Below are 16,282 nucleotides of genomic sequence, written 5' to 3'. Positions count from 1 at the left end.
TTGGAAGAAGCGCTGACACGTGCATATTATTGAACACACCAAATCCGAGGCGGGTCCGAGCACGTGCGAAAGGTCAATCTTTAAACGCTAGCATGGAAGGAAGGTTCGCTATTCGATAAAGCTCTTGATATATATATATATATATATATATATATATATATATATATGATAATAATAAAGCTTTTGGAACTTAATATTTTTTTTTAATTTGGGATTTGGGTTTTGTTTTTTTTTTCTTTTTATTTTTTTTAGAAAAATTAGGTAATTAAAATAAAAATTAAAAAAAAACAAGGAATTAACATAACAACAATAAATTTTGATGAAATAACATCTATTTAAAAGTCAAGAATGGTAACATTTAATTAAAATTACGATTCAAAAACAAGATATATAGATTCAAAAACAAGATATATAATTGATGTTATGTTTCTGAATTACAATAATTAATTGATGTCACGTTGCAAAACTGCAACATTAATTAAATATCTTGGTTCTGAACCATGATATTAATTAAATTCTAGTAGTTATCTTAGTCATTCCACGAAAATTCCACCAACAAATTTCATTCAATTCTAAATCTAATAAAAATAGTTCTTATGAGATTTATTATTTAGTTTGTTGATCTTACATTTAATTTACTTAATGACTTTAAAAAGTAAGAAATTTTCTAATTTTAACAAAATTTGGCCAGAGTTTATTTTATTTAGAAACTATACCTAAAATTTTGTTATGCTAAAAAATATCTGCAAAGAACCATAATAATCAGACACAATAAATTCTCACATTTTATAATTACGAGTAGTCTTGGGGATGCAAATGAATAAACATGTATACATGCAAAAAGAATCTTAAATGCTTCAATAAAACCACATTCTAGTAATTGAAATCCCAAAACATGTCAAAATAACTCATTTATCTATCTATGTCTATGTCGTTTGCTAAATGATTTGGGCTCATCAATAGCAAGACTATATCTTGCTCTTGCTCTTGCTCTTACTTGAATGATCTCATTCTCTGCCATGACACTATCAAGAGTTAACCTCTCTCCAAAAGTATCAAATCCATTGCAGAAAACATTGAACCTCCGAGACATATAAGTGTATCCTTTGTTTTATTCATTAATATTATGAAAAACATATGCGGCCTCTCAATACCTCCGCAGCAACAAACTAATCTAATATTAATAGAAAATTGATGTTGAATTAAAAGATCAATAAATAAAACTCAACGTTTAACATAAATTAATTCTAAAAAGATCTGATTAGCTAGAGCAATATAGCTTAACCATATTAAAAAATATCAACGAGACCACTGGTATTCATATGTTCATCTTGCTAGAAAAAATAGATGGAACAACTTTCAATTTTTCATCCTTTTATGTTTACATGACCTATAGAATATATTTATATTAAATATTAAACAATAATATTTTGGTGAAGTTAAGTTTTCTCTTACATAAATTGTAATTGAAAAAATATCAAGTCCAACAATTATATTAAATAATCAATTAAATGTGTAATGTGCCATTGTTTAACTACATTAACCAATTTATTTTTATTATTGAATATTTTTTCAACTACCGAATTAGAGCCTCATGGAAAACGTTTATGACTAAGTGTCCAATCATAAAAAAAACAAAAAATAGACGAAGAAACATCTCTAAGTTCAGGAATAATAGGCATTACTTAATCATCAACATTGTTATCAACCTTATTGTCAATATTTAATGTCATATTTGGGTCTAATGTCTAATCATTTTCATTGTCACTAGGCTCAGAATAGTCAAATTTATGTTGATCAACAAATAAATTTTTAAACATATATCATTAATCATTTATAACAAATCATTCGACAATAAAACTATTTTTCCATTTATTAATTGGCTTTGAAGGACCAACATATTGTGAGGCACTTATACATTTTTGACCAGAAGTTGAGACATATAAAGATTTTGATCAACTACTCACATACAATATCTTCATGTTCAATTAACTTTAGATAAAAGAATCAATAATTATATTAAAATTGCCATAAAATACAATTGATACAAGATAATACAGATGTTCATCAGTTTGACACCTATAAGTTATTTCAACATCAATATTCATTATAGTTCCCCCCAAGTCAATAACAAATAGTTTCTTTTATTTCCATATATGACATGCCTAAATTACCATTTAACAACAAACTGCTCCCGTCATTATATGTGATACTACTATTCACATGAGAAACAATAATATTATTGTAATGAAATGATATAAATATGTTATAAGATATTTTATAAAAAAAATAAACAAACCAAATAATGGTCAATTATACATATTTTTAACTAAATTACATTGCCCTAACTGTAATTGTCAAAATTCATAGCAAATTCAAACAAATTTCTAAAATTTAATCCAAAAGCATACTTGATCAAAATTAAACATAATTCATGATGTCAAATCTAATTGATATTTTCATAAAGCAAACCTAAATTTATAACAAATTAAAACAATTAAAAAAATACCAAATTTTAAAATTTATCCACAATTCAATGCAACATGTAATTCGTCGTAATTCTACTACATACATGCTCTATTACTTGAAATCATTAAGTGTAGTTGATAACATTATTAGTTGATTATAAGAATCCACATAAAATCACTAGTTCGACAACTTATCCAAAACTCAATGCAACATATAATGAATTAAAATAATTAATTCATAATTAATTTAACTTATTTTCATGTTTAATTATGTCAAATCAATTCTAATAAATGATATTATAGCTAATTTATCATTAATTCAACAAATCCTGAATTCAACCTACACCCTAAATAATTATTTCATTTAATCTAAACCATACATAATTTATAGCAATATAGAATGTTTACCTTGTTTGTAAGACTATAAAAACATTGGGGGTGTTAAGGGCAAATGTGGTTGCGACATATTTTGAAAAAGAAAACGTTATAGGATGCTTGAAGACTAAAATAAATTCGATTATTGGGTGTTTTAAGGGGGAAAAAACAAGTGATTGGTGGGGTTTTTTTTTATAGAAAGATATGGGTTGGGAATGTCGGTTTTGTGTGTGTGAGAGAGAGAGATGCTGCGTTTGCCATGTTCTTTCATTTAAGGAGGCTTTAAATTTCATGACATGTCACGCTTCTAAAACATAAGATGTTAAATTATTGCGCTTCTAAAATACAACATGTTATATTGTCACTTTTTTAAAGCGCGACAATTATTTTATTGTACTTGAGAATAATGACGTGTAGTAAAGGTGGCGTTTCAGAGGCGTCACATTATGAAAGTATGCTATTTTAATAAAATATTTTCAAATAGTGTTATTCTACTAAAATTTTTAAACTACTATTTTAATTTAGAAAAAAAAATCTCATTTTTTTTCCATCTTTGAAGTGATGGGGACATGAGGTTTAGCATTATTGTACATTTGTTAATCGTGTATATTTGTTATTTTTAAGTAATTTTTTTTTGTATTGTTGTGCATAGTTTTTTAATTAAAAATATATTAAAATAATATATTTTTAAAATTTTTTATTTTATTTTTGATACTATCATATCAAAATTATTAAAAAATATATAAATTTAATATTTTTGATATGAAAAATATTCTGAAAAGTTGAATCCCTGATGCCAAACAGTGACATGGGTGGCACGTTAGGGAATATTTGGGAAAATTCTTTTGTTAATTGCTCGTGCCTTCATCGAACATGGAGCATCCATATAGGTAAGGCCAGGGCATGCCAACGACAAACTCCGTTGGTTTCGTCTAAAAAAATGGAGCTCTTGCCGGCTGTTTGGATCGTGAAGGTAAATGGTGATTTATTTGTTTTAATATGTTCTTGAATACAAAAGCCAGCGAAACACGAGAAAGTTAGGAACCTTGCCTAAATGATTAGCCATGGACACTTGGACTGAACCAATGAACCACTTTCCAATTTTCAAATTTAGATAATTTCAATATGCTCCACTATGGCATCTTTGATAATCGGAAAGTAATGAAGATTGTTTGTATATAAAAATGGTACCTGCATGTTTGCATGCATCTTTCACAAGCAACCAAATATTCTTGAGATCGTGGCGGAGGAACCACCGCATCTTTCCAGGGCGGGCTTAGGCCCTGAGGTTTCATTCTGCTACATTCTTAACCCACCCATCTTCAAACTTATAAGTAAATTTGGGAAAATTGGGCCAGAGGCCCGGTTTCCGGGGCGGGTCCAATGACCATATTGGGGTTTCTTTCTAGGTTTTGCCGATTTTATTTCTTTTAGGTGTAAATATTTTTTATTACCTAATTCAATCCAAGTTTAAGTTTAGGATTCTCTGTTGCCATGCGGACAGCCCACAAGGAACTCATTTGCACAAAATTGATGACATCTGTTAGAAAATTATGACACTACTTTCCATTACAAAATTCTATAGCCATCATTTCATCTTGATATTCGATATTCTAGGCGTTACTAGATAATTGTCCTGTTATTTATGATGAGTTGGACAGAAATTATTTTAATGTAGTAGATTAATTTTAAAATTTTTTAATTTTAACTTTTTATTTAATTTAAATTTTAAATTAAATCAGGTAGAAATTTACACAATAACTAACTTATTTAACTTGGTAGGTTAATTTAAAAACAAAACATGGTTTGGCTTCAGGCTCTTACCTCAAACAGTCAAATGTGGCCAAGAAAGGGGACCTTTCTTCGTGAGACGTAGGAGCATGTTACAAGCACAAGAATGCTGAAGTTGATGTTAAACTGAACACAGAATGATCAAATGCAACTCCCATGCTGTTTCTTCCCTAAATCTAAGTTTTACTATATCGTGTTTCTAATAATGCTCTCTTTCATTTTACTGACTGGAACAACACTCAAGTGTCACAGATTTTCTGCCATCCGCAAAAACTATTGCTTCAATTAAACTGCCTGATTACAACTCTGGCAAATTACTAAATTTCCATACTAAACGGGACGTTGGCAAAATCCCATGAAATGCTTATTGCTTATATTATTAAGCTGTCTGTTCTTTCTATCACAGTTCGAGGTGCAATATTTACACAACATGCTAGTTTCACAGGAGCTGTGGGTCTGAACAAGTCTCCTGCTGCTGTTGATTTTTCGGCATCCATTAGTGCTTCCAGCATGGCCTTTGGCGGGGAGGCAGCCTATGTTACAGCTTCTGGTGAATTTACCGAGTAAAACACTGGTGTGAGCTTGACAAAGCCAGAATCCGATGCTTCAGTCATTCTGCAAGTCTCAATTTTTATCCTCATTAACAGCAAATACCACATTTTGAAATATTCTTCGCGTGGAGACCTGAAGATGCACAAATCAGAAGTCAATTTTTTTCCTGGGAAGACATTTTGTTTCCCAACTTTTGACCGATTAAGAGAAGAAATGATTTTCTCGGTTCTCTGTATGCTTCATGCTTTCGAAATGGCTTTCACTTTCTTATTTTATTTTTCACTATTCTTACAAGGTATATTTTATACCATGGGAGTTGAGATTTGTAACACCAAGAAGCATCAGTACTCAATAGTTTGTTTAAGGATGTAATGGAAACATCACAAACCATGGCGATGATATTTGCAAGCTTGAAACACGGCAACATTGATGAAGTGTTCTCTTTTCTTTTAGTAGGGTTGGCAAAGGAGACTCAGTAAGGCTTCCTGTTTACATAACCTGAATCAGCTGAATGGAGGAGCTGTGGTGGGAGAGATGAGTCGTAGGTTCTTTACTAATGAGAACACGTTAACAGTTGGATGTTCATGTTTTGTTGATTCGCAGACTGATGAAGCCAAAGCTCAACAACCATGGCAATTTGGGAGGTCTTCTACAGCATGAGCTCAAACCCAAATCCTTCCTGACAATTTCAGGTGCGTTTGACTTAAAGCCTTGCAGTAGACTCCCAAGTTTGGGTTGGCACTATCTCTTAAGCCTTGATCGGACATTTTTAATTTGTTGTAGGAATGATGCAATCAATTTCTTTTGTACAACTCTAATTTTTCTCTGGTAAACTACATATTTTGATACAGGAAAAATCAGCTGCAGATTTTTCTAAAGTGTTATACATGTTTTTAGGTTACAGATAGTCCAAACCTAGTGAAAGTTGGACTAATGAGTTTATAATTACATATATTTGTGTTTTTATATTTTCATGCATTCATTGCCATAAGCGTTGGCTAAACCTAGCTACCATGTTATCTGTAGAAAAATGCTACTTTTGGTTTAGATGATGGCATGAACTTCTCAGTCCCATGTGCCCACATATTGCCGTATGGCTAGCAAATGTAAAACTTTATGCGAGATGCAAGTAGTATATGTTTTATAGTGAATCCGTTGGTTAATATTGTTTTTATTCATATAAATATATTTAATTTATTAATAAAAATATATTTATTTTTAATATTTATTAATGAATCTATAGTAAATATAAAGTTATTGGGACAAAATATCTTATAAAAAAAATTCTATAATTATTATAATTATAAGATTCATATTGCATTAAAGCATTGTTTCTAAATGTTCCTGATCAATGCGCTATTAAAACTAGATATTAATTAAAGTTGTTAAGACCGATGCATGTTATGTTTTTTATAAAAGAAAGCAGTTAATGTTTTCATAGGCTAAAGTATGATAGATACTTAGAACTAATATGTAGGTGCTTATCGATGATATATATACTGAATTGACTCGCATGAAAATTCTGTATAGAGAGATTATTTGTGTCTATGGAAAGGCTCATGTGATAGTTGTGTAAGTGATTCTTAAACTTGAGATCACCAAATTATCTTATATAAAAAGTGTTATGTTTTGGTTTTACTACATGTTATTCCAATCAAGGATAGCAAATTGAAAGATATTGAATATAACATGAACTTGAAGGTATTTAAGTATTCAAGAAATAATTTATCATCCTTGGTAAATTAGAGAAAATATTATATCTGTTCTCAAACAGTATTGATTGTAAATCTTTATGCAAAGTCGAATGAGATTTGAAAAAAGTCTCAAATCTTATTCAAAAAATCAATGACTATGGTGTTAAGAACAAACATAATTTGACAGAATACATATAATTCATGATATAATGTTAAATCGAAACATTATTGATGAAAGAATAATAATTACATCGAGAAACTACTCATTGAAAGGTTAAGTCAAACCATTTATGAATTTCCTAATACTTGAGGGATTATGACATGTTGCTAAATATTATATTTGATCTTTAAATATAAATCAATCAATTGTTGAATTGACAATAAATTATTATTTTTTAATTTTTTAATCCTATTTTTATTTAGAATTATGATTTATATTTTAGCCAACTTATTGGAGAACCTAATCGGTCACACACATAAGAACTATTAGTCAGAAATTAAAATGAAATGATTAATCAAGTGTGACTTGATTGTAAATAAATTTTAGAAATTGAGGATTAGAATGTAATTAAAACTGTGAATTATAATTCTAGATCTATGAACAATAAGTAAAGACCTGATTGAATAAATTTATAAAACTAGCCTAAAATAATATATGTGATATTATTTAAGAGGCAAATTGTTATTTTACTTTTATAGCATTTTTTTAGGTTTTCTTATAAAAATAAAATTATATTTCTTATTTCCTAAGATGAGTGGAGTATAATACATAAATACTTAAAACAAAAAAGAAAATAAGCTAGTATTCAAAGGTAAAACAATTCCTCTCTCCTAAAAGGGTTTAAAAGATTTTTCACTAGTGGTTAGTGTTTTTGAAGTAATTATTCAAAGCTGAAAAGAACATCTGATCTTCAAATAATTGTCATATAAACACTAAATAACCCTAGATTTATTTAACATGATTATCGAGACTCTAAAAAAATATTAAATTTACAGTTTCCTCTCCGTGTATATATTTTAAAAAACTTAACCCTGAGGGGTCTAGTTCAACTGATCAGATCCTGAGTTTGCTCCCTAAAGGTCACCAGTTCAAGTGCCACAAACATTAGAGCTACTGGAGGCTTACATGGTCGTTAACTTCAGGATCTCATAGAATTAGTCGAGGTACGCGTAAGTTGGTTCAGACATCCACAGTTAAAAAAAACACCTAATAAGTGCTGATTTTAAGTGAATTAGGTATGTTTGAACCTTCAACATAATGGAAATTGACGAGGGACTGTTGCAATCAGCGTTTGGATGGACATTCATAAAGCCAGAAAATTATTGGAAGACTTCCACAGTGCAGAAAACTGACAAATTCAACAGCGGATTTAGGAGGTCGTCACATTAAAAATTGAGAAAACTCCATCTGATAGATGGAATTCGATTATGTTGGGTCATCTTATCTACACCGAGAAAACGCACCAATATAATATCGTGTTTTGATTTCTAGCCTTTTTAGAAGTTTAGTAGAAATTATTTTTCTATCTAAAAATATATTAATATAATATATTTTTTTATTTTTAACATCAATAAACCAAAACAATAAAAAAATACTAAAAAATATTAATTTAAAACTAAAAAAATTAAAAAAATACATTAATGGATGACAATACTAAACGGTCCCTTCAAGTTCTTGCCTCTACTTGCTGCTAATGATTCCTGGATAATCGTCGCTAGCGATCTATTATAAAATTAGGCATGGTGGGATAAGTACTTCCATATATAAATGTAGTGATTGACAAAGATTTTATATATACATACATACATATATATACATATATATATAGTTCGTGTGCCATCATAATCATTAGAATAATATATATTATTCTAATGATTATGACGGCACACGAACTATTTATATTATAGTTCCAACACCTATTTGATTTTTTTTTAGTTTTAAAATAATTTTTTTGGTATTTTATATTATTTTAATATTAAAAAATATATTATTTTAATATATTTTAAATAAAAAATATTTTAAAAAATAAACTCTTCTACTTTTAAACAAAAACTTTCCTGTAGTGGTTATAAAAAAAAGAGACTTTGTGAAAGTGATGATTGAAAATGAAACGAAGAATAAAACAAAGCATATTTGAACTTTCTTAATATCTAGATGTCTTCATCTTGAGAATTTTCCAAGGCAGGACTATCACCAACAAAACATTGAAACAATTATCAAAAACACTAAATATACTAGTGATATTACTATTTATTATAATAGTATAATTACAAATTTACCCTCATAAAAAAACAATAAATTATTATATGGGGTTATATTTATCATTCCATTTTCTTGCTCAATAAAATTATTATTTTAGCATTGGAATACAAAACTCCTATGTTGTTGCCTCATGGGTGTTTTTGTCCTTTGGTGCCCTCCGAGACAAAAATAAAATAAAAAAACTCTATTTGATATTGGTTTTGTTGTAGATTTTGAGGTTTTTAAGGGGAATTATTATAATTAATATATATTAAATATTATTTAATGAAGAAATTATTGGCACATGCCAGCATGTAGGTGGCTCCACGCTATTTAAACAGTGCATATAGTCTATTCAGCCATCAAAAATGACCTTCAAGGATAGCTTTTGAAAGATTCCAGCGCTTTTTACATGTTGGTGTGATGCGTGTATTAACATTGCTATTGATTTGGCTTTGGAGTCCATTTCATTTTTTTCCTTCTTCTTTCTCTGCCTCGAAATTTCGTAAATATATATTGATAATTTCGTGGCATAAATTCCACCTTGAAATGTTGAGTTGAGTTGTCCAATCAATATCCATATCCATGTAGAAAATTCCTTTTTATTGAAGAATAACCATGTAGAAAAAGACTGCCTTCTTAGGAATTACTATATATATATATATATTAGCCACCGATCGAGTTCGTTAAAACCGGTGTGGGATAAAAGATGGTATAATCAATGGACAAAAGCTTTGCTTAGCGAGGTACTAACATTGCACGGTTACACTAGACAGTAGTTAAAGTCGGCTATGGCATTGCTCCCCCACTCGTCTCTGTATTTCTGGCATTGTTCATCTGCTGCCCATATTTGAAGTACTGGTGTTTTCTTAGTGCACACACGGCAAGGCCAGCAGGAAACTATCAACTCTGCTAGTTTTGTCATCAAAACGGAATGTGAGCCTTTCTGCTCCAACTAAATATTCACTTGACGTTGCTGATACTGCCTATTTTTCTGCAATATGTGTATCCATAACAGCCATCCATTTTACGGCAACACAAAACTCAGATTCCTGAATAGAAACAGGATTAAATCCTAACAGAACAAATTTCAATGTCACGAACTTTATATACAAACAAGCAGAATCTAATAAGTTACAGAAGAAAGTACCATTCCAGGAAAAATAAAATAAATAAACACCCTCACACATAGACCAAGAAACACTAACAATTGCCTTAAACTGTAGCATACAACTCTGGAACAAAAGAAAACCACCTGAAGCCACAGCTCCACTTCTCAGGCAACGAAGGACATTTAGGGAGCCAATGCCAAGTCCTCCGTGACACCTTGCAATACAATATCTCTGGCCAAGTATAGCAGCAGATACAGATCATCCCCTGATGCCAAAAGCAATAAACACGCTCATAGTTGTGGTAACAAACTGAAACAAACTTCTTACACATCATTTCAGGCAAACTTTCAACTTCAATCCAATTCCTTCCATCACCCAATTCCCACAATTTCATGCTCCTTGAAATCCCATTTCCCCCAACCCCACCAATCAAATACAGCTTATTTTCACCATCACTCACCAACCTAATAAATGTTAGGTCCCCTGGCAATTCGATGTCTAATCGCTCCCACCTACCACTCTCCAAATCGAAGCACACCATAGAAAATGGCTCGGAGGTGGTAAAATACAATGACCCATTAAAGAACACACCTTCTTGACGATAGTTATCACCTAAAACTGGCTCAAAGCGATCAAACTTTTTCCAAGAATGAACTTTGGAATCATAAACAAAAACAGAATTGGAAGAGAGCTTAGAGCATAGCACAAAAATCTTGTACCCAAATGGCATTGACACGAATGCAAGTGACTCAAAAGCAAAAGGGTAACTTGGGAATTCAACAATCCTTGAAGATTTAGCCAAGAAGTTGCACACAAGAAAAGAATTTGAACTAGGAAGAGAGAAACAAAAGAGCCCGTTAGATGATGAAAGAAGAGAACAAGATGGGGAGCCATTAGAACCGGTAACGGGTAGCAAAAAAGACAGTGATAAAGCTAAGTGGCGCCAGGAGCCCATGATAGAATCATATAAAGGGAACTGCTGGTAAAGCTGAGGGTGAGAAAGCAAGAGAAAAGAAGAGAAATGAGAGCCACGAGTCGTGTGTTTGGACATGAAAGAGGGAGAAAACATAAGAGACTTGAAATGCTTGCAAGTTGATCTCAAATTCAAGAAAGTTTTTAAAGGTAGGCAAGATAGAACATGCTCCAGTAACTCCTCCGGTAGACGGCTCCAGATTGCCGGATCCATTTCGGGTAATCTTGATGGAGACTGTAGACTCTTTGGCGTCATGGGTTGGAGATCTTTGCCGGAATCCCACTTTGTTTTGTCTTTTTGAACTGAAACGGGGGCTAAACACACGTACGTAAAGGCACAGAGTGTTTAAAAGTTGCATTCTAGATGGGGGTGGCTTGTTCAATTTATGTCTTTGGCACGCAGGAGCGAGAGAGTGGTGACAAGAAAGAGAGATTGACTTTAAAAGTTAGTCTGATCAATTGTAAGCACCGGTCAAACAAGTGATCGGCTGAACCAACAAGTGGGTAATTGATAAATAGAACCAAGTAGGCTTTTAGCAGCAAGTAGGCTTTTTTATTTTTTATTTTATACTAATTTGTCCTCAGTACTCAATAGAATACAATTGGGGGAAAAAAAAATCATCACTGACAATGTTAGATTGTCCAGTTCAAAACTTTTTTTAAAAATCAACCATTTCCTATCTCAGATTTCCCCTTATTTTTTAAATAATATGATGTTTCCGTCAACAATTATTGTTGGTAATTGATAAAAAGAACCAAGTAGTTCACTTTTAATGATTTCAAGAATCAAACCGAGATGAAAATAATAATAAAAAGGATAAATCATGACAAAATTCACAATAGAAGGACTGATACGTACGCTAATTTACCCTATTCTAATGCTACATTTAAGAAAGCGGGTTAAATGATGTTTTATAATTTTTCTTTTCACTTTTATCTTTTAACTCTCAATAATGTAATTTGTCCATGATCTCAACATTCCTCCACACAAATGCTTTTCGACTTAAACCTCTTTAATTGTGTTAACTCTTGAGGATTTAAACTAAATGAATAATAGTTAAATCTTAAACCATAATTTAAATTGGATATGCATCTTTTTTTAGGTTTATTTAACATGCACTAAAAGGGCGGGCGAGTCCAAATTCTTTGATATAAAAGAATATGAAACCACATTTTAGTGGTTCCTGGTAGATTTAAAAAAGATTTTGTAGCTTTTACTACTTAAAATTCTAACATATTTTAAAAACTCACTGCACAAATGACATATGTTGCAATTATTCAAGTTATGGCGCCATTCTCGTTTATTGGAGTCGTTGTGGATTCCAAATTTAGCAAATGACTGGCTGATTCTCCGATCGAGTAGGGTCCTTACCGTCGATATATTTGGGTTTACCCCGTAGGGCTAATCCGAGAACTCAGAGTTCGTCTTCACTCTTTGAAAGGAAAGCTGTTGTCTTTGGGTGGTAGGATTTATCCTATCAGGCCTTCCACTATACTATCTTTCTCTTGAAAGACATCGAAAGGTGTTGCAATTTTTATTTTTTTAAAAAAAGTCTCCCAACAGCGGCAGTTTATATGTAACAGGGTGCTTGATGAGGAAAATTTGCAAAGAATCCTCTTTCGAAGCTACGGGATTGGGCTCTCTTGTTGGTAAGAACAAGGCACTTCTATTCAAGTGATTTAAAGGCGTGGTGGCAGCGAGATTTCGAGGTGGAAGGAGTTTTTCTTGCCGAAATATAAGCCTCCTACTCGAAATGGAATCTCAACGTTTTCAGGTCAGTTGTCTCCATACTGGAAAGGCATATACAACACAATTAAGACTACATTTCCTCAAAAAATTATGTTAGGTTCGGCTTGGATGACGGGAGAAGGATCCTGTTGAAGGTTAGTTTTCCAAGTCTTTATTGTTGAAAAATTTATTTAAAACATGGTTTTTCCCGAGTCTAAAATCATCTATAAAACTAATCAATTTTTCCAGAACCCAAACAGTTTTTTTAGATAAAAAAATATTCAAGTTTAATTTTGATTTTATAGAATTAAAAATACTAGCCACCATTATCTTAACACAAACAGCTCCATCAAACCACGCCACAATAGCCACCACCATTCAAGCAGCCCTGATCAACAGCAATACACCATCAATAGACCACCACCAGAATCCAGCCCCTAACCGTCGAAAACTGTCAATACCCACACGATCCCGTCACCACACTTCTCAATCCTTCTCCATTCAATATCTCAGCTATTTATTTGAGCTCATTCAACAATGAGTCCAAAACCACGACACTCCTTAACTGGGCCTTCTTTAGTCACTCAAAATGGCTACCCATTTTCCCTTGGAAGCAGAGGTCAGAGGTTAGAGAAGAGTGGAGACTTGCTTTTTGTGGCTTTTACATGAAGAGATAAATGGGTTGTATTGATGAGAAAGCTTGCGAATTGATGGTATGGATCTTGGGTGATCATTGCAACAGCTTCTCTCCTTCACACCACCCTAAACAAATAGCCACATCAAACCAATTCAGCTTAAAGCCTGTTTATGATTGTTTATAATTGTGATAGCAATTATAATTTAAAGTGCAAACACAGGTAAAGTTTTAGCCACATCAAACCAATTCAGCTTAGGGCTGTTGTTTCCTGTGATATTCAATCATTCTTGGTTAGCGAGAAACCTGAATACTGAAAACCTGTAGACAAAGACATTGTACCTGAAAGCAAGTGCTGCCCTGAAACCGTGACTCAATATGCTGTAAAACTCCAGAAATTATTCGCAGCTGATGTCAGGACCCATCTTAATATTGATAAGATAAATTGACGTAAATATACAAACTAAATGTCAGGACCCATCTTAATATAACATTTATCTTAATATTTAGTTTGTAAAACCCCAGAGTTGTGTGTGTATAATATATACTGATAAGGACGGTTGACTTAATATTTGAATGTAAATTTCTGTTTTTTTTAATATTATTCCTTAACCGAGCACCGTTTGGATGATTTTCTTTTTATGGAAGCAGATAATTCCCAAGAATGTAATTGGGATGTGCATTAATCACTAACAAAAGAAGAATTGCTTATCTTGGAATGATATCCAAGCCTTGACTCAACTCTGACTTCCAATAGAAATTTATAAGTAGATTTCATTATATGTGCAATTATTAAGAATGTTTTTTTAATAAATATTTAATTTTTTAAACAAACTAGCATGAAAAAATGAAAAATTTATTTTGAGATTGAGGTAATAAATGGGCTAAAAGTCAAGTATTCAGGTCAGGTCGAATATGAAAAGAGCATACCAAGTCCAATAAGAAGAGCCCAAAGTGTCAGGATTTAAAAGAGAGGGCCTCGTAAGAGTGCGGGAAAGCGAACCATTACTTGTCCTTAGCACCAAATGGGAAGCTGCATCAGTTTCCAACAGGAATACGGAAAAAGAGAAGTTATGTATTCGACCAGGAAAAGGCTTCAAGTCGAAAACTAAATCAACAAGAATAAGTGATAAATAAGGAAAGCAAAGGGGCTTTAAATATTCTCTCCGTTCTTTGCACCCCGCTATGTAAATTCTCTCACCCACAAACCATGGTAGTGTTTAAGGAATTTAGAGTCACAATGCAGTTTAGGGTAAACCAAAAGGTTGAGATTAGAACTCAAGAAAGTGGTTTTCATGGTTCATGGATGAGAGCCACAGTTATTGATTCAAGCAAGCAATCTTATCACGTTCAATACGACAATTTGCTTCAACTGGAAGATGGTGCTGAAAAACTAGTGGAAGTTGTTACCTTGACACCCACTAATACTGTTTCTTCTTCCCGGTTAAGGCCATTGCCACCAATGGTCAGTTTTGGAGTCTTTGATTTGTCTTATGGGCTGTGTGTGGATGTTTACGATAAGGGATCTTGGTTGGAAGGTGTGATCTTTGATCAAGAAGATGGTTCTAATGAGAGGATTGTTCTTTTGCTAGAATCTGGGGGAGAGAGAAAGATAAAGATTGAGTCTTTAAGGATTGGTCAAGAATGGGATGTGTTTACTGGGGTTTGGAAGCTTAAGGGAACATGGCCATTAATTGGGTTATTCAAGGGGTGTGAGAAAGATCAATCGGTTCTTTACGGGACTCGTATGATTGTTGATTCAATTCCTAGGGAAAATCCATTGATTGATCATGAGGGTGGTGGGATGGTAATGAATGCAGTTGATTCCGATGATGTGGTTTTGGCAAACTCTGATAAGGACTCATGCAATAGGGTTGATATGGTGACTGATTGTAAGAGAATGGACGTTGTGGATTCTGATGGGGTTTTCAAAGATGGCTCTCAGGTTGTTATTACTAGTAAGAATCCGGCTAATGGGGACTATATGTCGATCGGTGATTCTAATGGTGAAGGATTATTGGGTGCTAATGGGAAAAGGCTTGGAAAGAGAGGGAGAAAGTCAGCGCAGAAAGGCTTTGGGTGGGTTCCTGCTGGTCCTGACCTGTTACCTGCAGCTGAGTTCTGTCCTGGTGCCATCACAAGATATGCTTCTCATGGCAATCAACGGCCAACGGAACCTCTTTTGATAGATGTTAGGAAGCACCTTGCATATGTTGGCTGGAAAATTGAGTGCAAGAAATATGGCAGCGCATACAAATTTCGGTATACCTCACCAGATAGTAGCAAGACTTACTTTTCTCTCCGTCTGCTTTGTCTGGATATGAGGGATCCCACATTTGAGAACTCTTCTCTAATTTCCCAAGACTTGATCAACGATGTTAAGAAGTCCTCTGGCATAGACTATCCTAGAAAGAGCAAGAGAATGGTTGAGTTCTCGCAGTTTCCATCTAGAGCTGATTCTCAGGGAAGAAATGATGATGTTGGGTTATTAAGTGATTCTGAGCTGAGGCACCAGCAGGATCCAAATGCCAGTCTTCCGAGGCCAAGGAGAGAAAAGACAATTGAAACTCTAAAGAAGCTTAGAGATTATCAGAAAAGTAATCAAGAACAAAATGCCAGCCCTCTAAAGCAAAGGAGAGGAAAGGTAATTGAAACTCTAGAGAAACCAAGGGATGGTCAGAAACGACAATCAAGCAGAACAGCAATGCAGGAA

General features: G+C 32.8%; 1 protein-coding gene and 1 pseudogene across 1 annotated transcript; one reads left to right on the top strand and one right to left on the bottom strand.

Moving 5' to 3' along the window:
• The first annotated feature begins 3,783 nt into the window (after window positions 1–3,783).
• Window positions 3,784–5,945, top strand: LOC133690634 (mitochondrial outer membrane protein porin 5-like; annotated as a pseudogene).
• Window positions 5,946–10,190: 4,245 nt separating this feature from the next.
• On the bottom strand, window positions 10,191–11,745 carry LOC133691944 (F-box/kelch-repeat protein At5g43190-like). Its single transcript, XM_062112570.1, has one exon. The coding sequence runs from the start codon at window positions 11,460–11,462 to the stop codon at window positions 10,338–10,340; it is 1,125 nt and encodes a 374-aa protein (XP_061968554.1). The 5' UTR covers window positions 11,463–11,745; the 3' UTR covers window positions 10,191–10,337.
• Between the last annotated feature and the right edge of the window lie 4,537 nt (window positions 11,746–16,282).

Source organism: Populus nigra, chromosome 4, assembly GCF_951802175.1.
Source record: "Populus nigra chromosome 4, ddPopNigr1.1, whole genome shotgun sequence".
In the NCBI taxonomy this organism is placed as follows: domain Eukaryota; kingdom Viridiplantae; phylum Streptophyta; class Magnoliopsida; order Malpighiales; family Salicaceae; genus Populus; species Populus nigra.
Note: the sequence above shows the minus strand (reverse complement) of the source record. Positions and strands in the feature narration are given on the sequence as shown.

Excerpts from the sequence above, each read along its gene's own strand:
- LOC133691944 (XM_062112570.1), bottom strand. The coding sequence starts at position 11,462 with ATGACGCCAAAGAGTCTACAGTCTCCATCAAGATTACCCGAAATGGAT.